This window comes from Brassica napus, chromosome C7, assembly GCF_020379485.1.
Source record: "Brassica napus cultivar Da-Ae chromosome C7, Da-Ae, whole genome shotgun sequence".
NCBI classification, from domain to species: domain Eukaryota; kingdom Viridiplantae; phylum Streptophyta; class Magnoliopsida; order Brassicales; family Brassicaceae; genus Brassica; species Brassica napus.
The window spans coordinates 33,730,221-33,742,268 of NC_063450.1; the positions used below are offsets into that span (position 1 = coordinate 33,730,221).

General features: G+C 37.7%; 3 protein-coding genes across 4 annotated transcripts; 2 read left to right on the forward strand and 1 right to left on the reverse strand.

Annotated features, from left to right (window-relative positions):
* Nucleotides 1-47: 47 nt before the first annotated feature.
* On the reverse strand, nt 48-4,496 carry LOC111198768 (pentatricopeptide repeat-containing protein At5g46100). 2 transcript variants are annotated; one of them, XR_007326003.1, is made up of 3 exons: nt 2,688-4,496; nt 543-2,523; nt 48-457 (listed from the first exon to the last, which is right to left on the reverse strand). XR_007326003.1 is itself a non-coding variant. In XM_022688024.2 (2 exons), the coding sequence occupies exon 2, from the start codon at nt 2,499-2,501 to the stop codon at nt 1,083-1,085; it is 1,419 nt and encodes a 472-aa protein (XP_022543745.2). In that variant the 5' UTR covers nt 2,502-2,523; nt 2,688-4,496; the 3' UTR covers nt 48-1,082. The 2 variants fall into 2 exon arrangements, 1 of the variants encoding a protein (XP_022543745.2); XM_022688024.2 differs by having other exon boundaries at nt 48-2,523.
* LOC111198769 (protein DMP6-like) lies at nt 345-1,176 on the forward strand. Its single transcript, XM_048762368.1, has one exon. The coding sequence runs from the start codon at nt 345-347 to the stop codon at nt 996-998; it is 654 nt and encodes a 217-aa protein (XP_048618325.1). The 3' UTR covers nt 999-1,176.
* Nucleotides 4,497-4,727: 231 nt separating the features above from the next.
* LOC111208754 (triose phosphate/phosphate translocator, chloroplastic) lies at nt 4,728-7,789 on the forward strand. Its single transcript, XM_022708160.2, has 12 exons — nt 4,728-5,161; nt 5,233-5,298; nt 5,444-5,509; nt 5,827-5,905; nt 6,133-6,253; nt 6,336-6,431; nt 6,511-6,623; nt 6,711-6,788; nt 6,881-6,997; nt 7,089-7,188; nt 7,288-7,388; nt 7,501-7,789. Exons 1-12 carry the CDS (start codon nt 4,893-4,895, stop codon nt 7,516-7,518), a joined length of 1,224 nt encoding a protein of 407 aa, XP_022563881.1. The 5' UTR covers nt 4,728-4,892; the 3' UTR covers nt 7,519-7,789.
* Nucleotides 7,790-12,048: the final 4,259 nt, after the last annotated feature.

The window sequence follows — 12,048 nt, forward strand, 5'->3', positions numbered from 1 at the left end:
CACGTTTTACTTGTGACTGTATCGTAAATATTTTTCAGACCACTCAATAGTAAGGTACCCTTTAAGCCATCCACTTCAAGATAAGATGGTCCTTACAGTCATAAATCTAACCAACCCTAGAAAAAAGATATTAACTGATGCAAACCAAAACTGAAAACTACAATCCTTTGTAAATAGACAACAAAAGCAAAGTTTACACTTCACTTAAACAGACACTTAGGTTTGCTTCCTTGCTATCCATAACTAAGTAAGCAGCCACTGTTATATTAGACTCGCACATTTGCTCACACAGAGAAACAACAAAGCACCTAAGAAAAAAAAAAGAAACAGAGTTGGAGAGTGTCATGGAGACTAAGGTTGATGAAGAAGCTGGGGTCAATGGTGCTGGTGGCGCCATCAAAGAAGAGAAAGCTCCACTCTTGAAAGCTCAAGAGTTTCCTGAAGTCGAAAGGAACAACTGGATACACAAGGCAATAGGTCAGACATTTAAGACCACAGCTCATCTAGCTAACCATTTACCCACAGGGACAGCTCTTGCGTACCAGGTCTTATCGCCAGTTCTCACTAACGGTGGACGCTGCGATTTCGCTAGCAGATACATGACAGAAATGCTTGTTTCCATCTGCGCATTCACTTGCTTCATACTCAGCTTCAGTGACTCTTACAGGGACTTGAATGGAACTGTTTGCTATGGATTCGCCATGACCAACGGCCTCTGGATAATCGATGGCAAAGCTGTTCTTCCTAAAGAACGTTCCAAAAGCTACAGACTACAGTTTATAGACTTCGCACATGCCTTTATGACGCTTCTAGTGTTTGGAGCCGTGGTTATGTTTGATCATAATGTGGTCAACTGTTTCTTCCCCAAACCATCAGCTGAAGTAGCCGAGCTTCTCTCAGCTTTACCCGTAGCCATAGGAGTCTTTTGCAGTATGATGTTTGCTACATTTCCTACTACACGCCATGGAATTGGCTTTCCACTCTCTGCCCATTGCTAAATGATGTTCTGATTCTAAATGTAATATCTTCATAACCTCTTCGACTTGTTTGTTTCAGCTGTCTTCATCTAATCTTTCTTGTATTTAGATCTCCAAATCTCTGAGAAGAGATTCTGAAGCTTCTCCTACAATCGTTTTGTCCAATGTATGACCTATTAGTACCTTCCATGTTCCTTTATTTGGGATACACCCATCAGCCACTATCTCGTTAACTAACTGAACAGCTTTCTGAAACTCACCCTTTTTGCACAAACACTTCACCAAAGAGTCTAGTGTCTCAACCTCAACAGAGATGCCTCTACTCCTCATGCTTAGATAAAGAGTAAACGCGCGAGTTGGATAACTGGCACAAAGACCTCGGACTACTTCATTACTCGTCTTAACATGGATGTTCCAAGTTAAACGATTTGGAGTTATTCCTCCAAGGATCATCTCGTCGAGGAAATTGGCAGCTTCACGAAACTTACTGACACTACAGAACCCACTGATTACTTTCCCGTATAATCCAGCATCAGGTTTCAAACCCTGAAGATTCATTCTATCGAGAAGCTCAACGGCTTCTTGAATCTTCTGCTCCTTACAGAGACCAGTGATCAAAGTGCTATAGGTTACCATGTTTGGCCTGCATCCTTTAGCCATCATCGTCTCAAACAACTCCATGGCTTGCAAAGGTCTCCCATCTTTGCAAAGACCGTCCATTAAAGAACTGTAAGTGAAAACATTCGGCTCGACGCCTTTACTCCTCATCTCTTCTAGATATCTCATTGCTTCCTCAACGTTTTTCGATCCACACAAACCGTGAATCATAGAGGTATACGTAACAACAGTTGGTGAACAGTCTTTCTCAACCATCTCCTCAAAAAAATTCTTCGCCTCATCTACCCTTCCGAACCGACACAAACCGCTAATCAAAGTTCCATACGTGTAGGAATCAGGTTCACACCCTCGTTTAGGCATTTCGAGAAATATCTTAACACCAGCATCCACCGTCTTCTCGTTTCTACAAAGAGCTTTGATCAAAACATTGAGAGACGCAACGGTGGGAGGCAAACCAATCTCTCTCATGTTCTTGTAAAACTTAAAAGCCAGTTTCAGCTGATTCTCTTCAACGAGAATAGCAAGAAGAGTCACGTAACCCTTGTGGCTAGGATCACAGTCAAAATCCTTCATCTTGTCAAATACCCTCAAAGAATCAAACGGCCTGTGAACTCGACCGTACCCTCTGCATATCGAAAGCAATGTATCTTCAGTAACAACACAGTTCTCAATCTTCATTCTTGCAACAAGGTCTTCAGCTGCTTTGAACTTATTGGCGGAGACCAACCTCGAGACCATGTAACTGAAAGAGCTCTGGTCGTGTAAGAACCCATTTGCGTATTCTGCTGTTGCGGAATCGAAAACGGAGATCAGCTTCTCCACGTCTTTTTCAGCTCGCATCAGTTTGATAACCTGTGAAGGTGTGATGTCTTTTGACCACTTGAACATCTTCGCTTTGCTTCCCATTTACTTCAAAAATGATGCCTTTCTACAATAAAGAGAGATGATAAAACGATTATAAGATAATCAAAAAGATGGCGAGTTGCAAAATCTCAGCTACGCATTACGTCGAACAGTTTGTGCGCATTAGTGTTTCAAACCCAGATCAATAAAACATTTCTCGTAGTTATATAACCCTTCTCGGTAACTCACCGAAATCAAATGAAGCAGCGATGAAACTCCTTACGAGATAGAACTTGAATCCAATCACTGGAGAAGAATCCTTAACCAGTTTGCAGACTTTGATGAGGGAGGGTTTATGGAAGGAATAAAACAAACAAAAAGGGCTTTTACAAATGGGAACAGCTGGCTGAGTCTCTCGCTGATTTAGAGGGTCTCTCGACTTTATGAAATATATAATTAAGCAATGTAGTTAAACAAATCTATAGTTATATATCTATTTAAAAATCTACACTGTTCTTGTTCTAGTTTCCTTTATGAATTTGAAACTATTTTACAATTTATAATATCCAAAAGCCAATATTTTAGATATTTATATTTAGGGCATCTCCAATTCCATTCTATTTTTTTATTCTAAAATATACTCACCCCGTTTCAAAATAGAAGATGTTTTGAGAGTTTATAATGTTTCAAAATACATGATATTTTGATATTTTATATTAATTTTAGTTTTATTGAGAACTGTTTGACCAATGATGTTTTATAGTTTTTTTATGATTGGTTGAATTAATTTTATTTATATTTTTAATGCTACTTTTTAGATAAAAGGTGAATGTCTTAATTCTTGTGCATTTAACCAAAACATCAACTATTTTGAAACAGAAGGAGTAAAATGGAATATGGAGTACATGATACTTCACCCATACTTTATTTTTCACTGCACAATGAAATTTACTATATAAGTGGAGTAATCCATTTTTTGTTTGTTCATTACTCCATCATTACTCCACTATGGAGTAGGATTAGAGCATTTTAATTTCATATTTCATTTCACTCCATTGTGAAAAAAAAATGAATTTTACATTGCATATGCTTTTATGTTTTTTAGTTTTTCAAGTATACATTTTTTTTTAAATAAAATTTATTGATCACTTTAGAGAATGCTATATGTATAAAAAGAACAACATGTCTAGGTTTGAAAATCAAACATCAGCAGGATTCATCCACTTATCATATCGATAATTTTTTTGGGGTCAAATCATATCGATACTTTAAGCTTAATAATCAGAAAAGAAAAAGCCTTAAACCACTTCAAAGCATTTTTCGAACTTGGGGAAACTTTGCAGTTGAGTGAGACCACTCTGCTGCAAATTGCTATGTCTTTAAGTTTCTTTAGTTATTCGATAGTTGTCCATCCTCGATGGTGTATTTGACCATTCATTTCTTTCAAAATGTGGTTAGATTTTTATTTCGCAAATCATTCGAACCCGCACCGGATCATTGGACGATAATCTTGTATTCTGCAAAGAGTGAAGAGTGTCATACCAGTCTCCCAAAGTGAACTAACCCGGCAGTTTGCCGATGACCTAACCAGACCGTACAAGCAGAGGGGCACGCAAAAATATGTGATTTTTTGTCTCGTCATTTTCTAACATAAGACATCATATTGTTATGTATAAAAAGATTTATGACGAAAAAATAATTTATCTACGTACATATAGTGATATTTTGGAAAAATACAGAAAGAAAGCTGCTTTAGCTGAAAATGTGAGATTATATTAAAAGAACATGACTATATTTTATTTATTTATTAAAAGCTATATTTTGGACTATTACAAAAGTTTATCACTAACAGCAATAATTTGATTATATATTTAAATTTTGGAAAAATATTAGACGCACTAAAGTTGCAAATCAAATGCCGACATGCCACCACTAAAAACAAATAAATTAACAGAAATCATTCAGTTGAACTAGTAATATTTATAAAAATATACTTTCTTGTGACTTTTTCACGTTCAATAATTTGAAGACCACTCTTTTTTTTTTTTTGAACAATTGAAGACCACTCAACACAAGGTAAATAAGAGGAAAAATCTACAAAATATTTCACTATTATTATCCTCAAAATAACAAAAGAACAAAAAAAAATACGAAACAGATGATGATATGGAACTTCGCTTGGACAATACTCACTATTTGTCTTAAACCATCCACCACAGGATAAGATGGGTCCTACCTCATCCAATCTAAACCAGTATCTCAAGATTCTTATCTAATATCATCACTCTCCACCGTTGGATCATATCACACAATCACTTCCACTGTAACACAATAGACCGCGAAACACGTGATCACGAAGTATCTCATCTTGAAATACGCGACAGCCTCATACTCCGCTTCCTTCCCTCTCACTGTCACAACTCATCGTCGAAAAACCACTGAACCAATCTCGAGATGGAGTCACGCGTGCTGCTACGCGCCACCGCAACGGTCACCGGCGTACCGCAACTGAGGCGACCGATCAGAGCGATCAACCGCCAGTTCAGCACTGCGTCGTCGTCGTTCACGGCTTTCGCTAAGCCGATCGGATCAATCGGAGAGGGAGGGAACTTGATCTCCGGTCGTCAGCTCCGTCCGTTGCTCCTTCTCGATAGCTTGCCGGAGAAAAGAGAGATTCTCAAGCCGGTTAGAGCCGCCGCTGCCGAGGGTGGTGATTCAGCTGGGTAAGCAATGAGGTCCGTTTCTGGCTCACTCGGTGTTGACTCGAGTGGTCTGACTCGTTTTTTTTTGGTAGGGAGACGAAAGTTGGATTCCTCGGGAAGTATCCGTGGCTTGTCACCGGATTCTTCTTCTTCATGTGGTACGTGCCCGTCACGCGCTTATTATCCTCTCCCCATAACATGCGCACGTTATTAGGCGCATTATAGCAGTTTCATGTGGTTTTACCGCCAAAGTTTAGTATCGAGTTACTGTAACGGGGAAGCCCTTGTTGATTTTATATACAGGTACTTCTTGAACGTGATTTTCAACATCCTTAACAAGAAGATCTACAATTACTTCCCTTACCCCTAGTAAGTAAACACATTTAGCTTTTTCTTACATTAACAAAACACATATACACTAATTAATGTTTAATGTTTAATGTTTAAGACTAAACACACCCAACACAACATGCTTAATATCTTGTCTCAATTTTGATTATCTGTAAATTAATGTTGCAAGATTAAACTTCTGGCTAAATATGATCGAACCATATTCTGTTGGTCCAGTGAAGAATCGAATCTGAATAGTTATATAAAGAGAATCCATTTAGTAATTTTCTTTAAAAAAAAAGAGAATCCATTTATTCTTTTGTATTTAAATATAAATTAATATTTGTTATTTTCAGTTTTGTATCGGTTATTCACTTGTTCGTTGGAGTTGTCTACTGCTTGGTGAGCTGGTCCGTGGGTCTTCCTAAACGGGCTGTAAGTTCCACATTTTTGATTTTTTTTCATCACTACATTTTTTCATTAGGTTACTATTTGTACATTATACGCCAAACGAAATATGGGGCGTTCTGAGAATCGAACTCGTGACCTCTCGCACCCAAAGCGAGAATTATACCACTAAACCAAACGCCCACTTGCTATATTGTCTATGTTGTATGTATTTAACTTGTGTCTGTGTCTATTTTCGTGATGATTTATCGCAGCCAATTAACTCGGACATCCTCAAGGTATTGATACCAGTTGCAGTGTGTCATGCCATAGGCCATGTTACTAGCAACGTGTCCTTCGCAGCCGTCGCTGTGTCCTTCACTCACACCATAAAAGGTATCTCAGCTGCTTGCAAAACCATTTGATACTAATCTATACATAATAACAAAACCTAACATTTATCATGTCCTAAACGCAGCACTGGAGCCATTCTTCAATGCGTCTGCTTCTCAGTTCCTTCTTGGACAACCGATCCCCATAACACTATGGTTGTCTTTAGCTCCTGTTGTACTCGGTAACCACTCTAATTAAACTCCTTTCTTGGATTTCTTGTGTCCTACGTTTATTGGATTAACCTTTAAGGAAAATTGCAGGAGTTGCAATGGCTTCACTCACTGAGTTGTCATTCAACTGGCTTGGTTTCATCAGCGCCATGATATCAAACATCTCTTTCACTTACAGAAGCATCTTCTCCAAGAAAGCCATGGTTCTTGATGCTCTTCTTCACGCTCTTAACTATGTCTCTGAAGTTTTGATGTTGAGAATCGGATTGTGTTTTTCTTTTCTTTTGCAGACTGATATGGACAGTACAAATGTCTACGCTTACATCTCCATCATCGCTCTCTTCGTCTGCCTTCCTCCTGCCATCATCGTTAAGTCTTTTGAATACTCTCAATTGTATTTCTCCTTGGTTACGTGAGTTGCAATTAATTTTATTAGGGTTATTGGTTTATCGTATGGTAGGTCGAAGGGCCTCAACTGTTGAAGCACGGTTTCAATGACGCGATTGCTAAAGTGGGAATGACTAAGTTCATCTCTGATCTCTTCTGGGTTGGAATGTTTTACCATCTCTACAATCAGGTTACGCAGTTTCCATCTTTGACCTTAAGACTCGTGTTTAATATAAAAAAAGAAGAGGTAAAACTAAAGAAAACCATGTGTATGGTTGTAGTTGGCTACTAATACGTTGGAGAGGGTAGCACCGTTGACTCACGCTGTTGGAAACGTTCTGAAACGTGTCTTCGTGATCGGATTCTCCATCGTTATCTTCGGTAAAAAAAAACTACAACTCCATTCATCTTTCGTGTTATAGGCATTACTATAGATGTTGAAAAATTAAATAAACTTCTGAAAATTATCATCTTTTGCAGGAAACAAGATATCGACGCAGACAGGTATCGGAACTGGAATAGCCATTGCTGGCGTTGCACTCTACTCTGTCATTAAGGCCAAGATCGAAGAAGAGAAACGGGTCAGTTCATCATTATTCATTGCCATTTTCTAATAAAATTAATAACAAAATTATTTTGTATATTGTAATTTGAGATAATTAGATGATTAATATGTCATTTTTTTTCCTTCAGCAAGGTAAGACGGCGTAGAGAGCTACGGCCGACGGCGGTCGACGGTTGCGTAAACAATTCCTCCGATGAATATCTATATAATAAAATAACCGAAAATGCAATAGTATTTTGTATCGTACAATCAAACATTGTTTTTGAGTTTCTCTTCTCGTTGTTTTTCTTTTTAAAGCTTATATATTATTTTTTTATTCTGCGTCTTTTCTTCCAGTGGACAACATTGTTGCAATTTCTTCTGCATTGCACTTATCTGAGCAGATGAAAAGCATAATAATGTATTTATTCTTTTCTCTTTCTCTTGGAGCATTTTACCCATCATCTTCGACTTAAATTTGTTTCTTTCTGTAATTAGTTTTTTCTTGGTAATTGTGCTCACACAACAATGATTTATATAATTCTATATCAAATTATTGTTAAAGCAAACTCAAATTAAACTGGGAAACCCAAACTACAACTTGTTTATTAAATTAAATTTTTTATTTTACCGGAGAACTGAATCTCTCTCTATAAGAAGCGAGAACATTCTCTTCTTCTCACCATCACACATTAAAAAGTCGCATAACCAAAAGAAAAGGAAGACAGATAAGAATCAATAATCTTTGATACTCTTGTGCAACACCATGTACATAATCAATGATAGTACAAGAGGAAGAAAGATCACAATCCTATTAGGCGCCCTAACAGCAAAACTATCAATCCAGCAACCTTCTTCAACAATAGTCTCAAGCTTTGGCAAGTTTGAGAATTGTTGTTGTTGTTTCTTGTGAGACACAATAAGCCTTGGTGCTACCTCTCCCCATGTTTGAACAAACCTCATTCCCTTGGCCATCTTTTTTTCCCCTTCTTTCACCTAGTTTTCTTTTCACAATGTAGAAGCAAACCGCAGGTTTAGTTTGAGAAAGAATAAGAAACGGTGTGTTTCTTTTGCGGTTGAGGAGGGAAGAAAGGTGATTTTGACTTAACAAATGAAAAGATCTTTCGACGGGAGAGCTTATGAAATGGAGGAGACGGATGGGAGAGGTTAAATAGAGAAGACTAAAGGTGACAAATATGGAAAATGAGAAGAAAACAAGAATGTTTTTCGGGATGTCAGAAGAACAATATGTGCGGTTTGCATATCGCCAATGCAATGCTTTTGTTAGGCTAGCTAAATTTAGAAACTCTAAAAACAGATAGTACCCAAAACAAACACATAGCATTAGAGGTTTAAGAGTTGAAAAGGGTCAAAACAGTTATCTTTAGACCCAAAAACATAGCGGTCATAGAAAAAACAGAGGAACCTTATCAGTTTTCTAGAACTATAAGCTAATAAATTGGTTATACTCCTATATATCTATATGATCTCGTATACAGCTCTTTAGTACGCAAGAATATATATTAACCTGGAATGGGAATGTATCAGAGAAATAATACAACCACTACAAGAGAACGTGGGAGTAACGACTACGATTTACGACTACAAATGTGTAGTCGTAAATTAACTTCGATTTTACATCTAAGTTACGACTACAGTAAAGTTCGTCGTAACTTAGACGTAATTTTGCTACTAATCGGGTTAGTCGTAAATTGGTCGTAAATTAACTTCGCATTTACGACTACACTTTCAGGTAGTCGTAATGTAGCCGTAAATTTGCGACTAAATGACATCGAAGATCTACCATCTGATTAACGACCAATTTACGAGAAACGTAGTTGCACATTGGTGGTTAAGTTATTATCAAACGTAAATTCGTTGTAACATTGTTACCTATCAAAATCGAAATTTCCCTGTAAATATGATCTTCTCCCTCATTCTTAAGATGCACAAAAAAAAAACGAAAAAGAGTAAAAAAAAATGCCTAGAAATATCTATGAGATTCGAAGTTGGATGTATGCGCATAAAGATTCAAGGGGAAGAGTAACAAAAGAATTTCTCAACGGAGCAGAGATGTTCATGTACTAGGCCGGACATACGTCTCTCACACTGGAAACATGTAAAATGTTATGTCCCTGTCGTAAATGCACCAATACCAAGTTTGCTGCTAGTAAAACGGTTTGGAAAGATATAGTAAATAGAAGATTTACTCCACATTACTATATATGGTTTAACCACGGAGAAGGTGATAATAGGAATGAAGCTAGTAGTAGTAATCAGGTTGAAAATGTTCGTAACAGAGATGAACAACATTTGCCTTTTGAAAGTTGTAACCTTCAAGAGGATCAAATGGTAGATCATGATAGGATGCATGATATGGTTACAAATGCATTTCGTGAAACAAGATCAGTAATAGAGGAGGTAGAAAATGTAGAGGGGCCTAACTTGGATGCAAAAAGATTTTATGAAATGTTAGCAGCAGCTAATGAGCCAAGGTCACCACAACATCTATATATTTCACACGAGGCTACACTTTTCACACTTACGAATATGGAAGTCGGCGAACAACAATGAACTACGGAGTATGTGTGAAAGGTGAAACTGATTTCTATGGAATCTTACAAGAGATCATCGAAGTGGAGTTCCCCAGCCTGGTGAAGCTGAAATGCGTTCTCTTCAAATGTGACTGATTTGACCCCACCATCAATAGAGGTGTTCGGTATGGCAAGTTTGGAATTGTTGATATAAATGCTACACGGAGGTACAACAAATTTGAACCCTACATATTGGCATCTCAAGCAGACCAAGTTTGTTTTATTTCATATCCGAGGATCAAACAATCTGGAATATCTTGGTTAGTCGCTATAAAAGTTACACCTCGGGGCCGAGTCTTGACTGATGAACAACCGCCTTTACAAGAAGATGCCGTAAATGAAGTAGAAGTACCTGAGCAAGCTACAAATGATATCTTACTTGTTGATCCATACAACCAGGGATATGAAGAACTTCCAGACGATGCAACAGACGAAGCCCACGAAGATAAATTTGAAGAAAATGATGAAGTGGATGATGTTTCTGATGATGAGTGATAGAGTTTGATTATGTTACAGTGTTTGTGTTCTATTGTATTATTAAACTCTTTGTATTACAAATAATATATATATAACTTATCCGATCATGTTTGCTCAATTATGATGTTTGTGGTTTGGGGTTTAGAAGTGTATAAAACTTATTATGTTTGTGGTTTGGGGTTTGGGGTTTCGGTTTTAGGGTATAAACAAAAACCGAAGCTAATTAGTCGTAAGAAACGACTCAGTTACGAGTAATCTCAAATGTATCGAGGCTAATTAGTCGTTAGGTACGACTAAGTTACGACTAATATAAAATACGTCGAAGCTAATTAGTCGTAAAATACGACTCAGTTACGACTAATCAAAAATGAATTGAAGCTAATTAGTCGTAATATACGACTAACCTAAAATGAGACGAAGCTAATTGGTCGTAAAATCTTTCGAAATTTCCTATAAATCCTTACCAGTTTGCTTCTCAAATCAAAGATAAACTCACCAATTTTCTTCTCAAATCAGAGATAATTACTCACAATTTTGCTTCTCAAATTAGAAAGATTTGAAAAAAAAAGAAGGAGAAGAAATATATTTTCTTCCCACCTGTGATTCCAGTATCTTTCTTCTCTTCTTTTTTCAAATATTACAACGGTAGTCCCTAATTGGTCGTTAAGTACTTCGTCCCTAGTTGGTCGTAATTTTCCTTCATCCCACATTGGTCGTAAATTTACGTCTCTTTTACGATTGCTAGTCTCTCATTGGTCGTAAATGGAAAAATTAATTAGTTCCTAATTGGTCGTAATAGCACTTGGTCCCCCATTAGTCGTAAAGTTACGACTGCAAGTCTCTCATTGCTCGTAAATTTACAACTAATTTACGACTAACACCAAAACTCTATATATACACAGACCTCACGAAGCCATTTGGTTGCTCATTCTCTTCTCTCTAACAACGACTTCCCATCTCTCTCTAGGTAAATTTTTTTTTTTTTAGTTTTAGGTGGTTAGTTAGGTGATTAGATTAGGTTTGGAATTAGTTTCGGATGGAAGTAGATTAGGATGTAGTTAGATTATGATCGAATTAGAATAGGTTTAGATTATTTTTATATAAAAAATTTGAATTGTTTATAACCATATATTTTTTTGGTTTTTTTTTCCAGAGTGACGATATTGCTATGGCTGGCGGTAGACAGAGACTTAGGAACCTTGCGCCTAAAAACTCTTACGCGAGTACCTTTCTCCCACAGACGGATCCATCAGCTTCTACTTCCGGCACTGCATCCGGCTAAGAGAATATCCCTGAGAGCCAAGTTCCTACTGCTCCGTATGTGCCTCCACAGGCATATGACCCTGAAGCTTACTATCCGCAGTTTGATGACCCTGCTCAATTCTTTCCCCAGTACGATGAGGCTCCACAGAAGCCTCGGTATGAGCAGCATCATCCTCCACACCATCCTCAGCAGCAGTCCACTGCTCCCGAAGCTACTCCGGCTCCTGCAGCTGCTCCGGCTCCTGCAGCTGTTCATCCAGATTTGATGGTGCCACCGAATGCACCATATACAAGATATACAGTGGTAAACCTTCTCCAGATGCCGGGATGAGAAGGTTTACCGATCATCAATCCAGATCGACC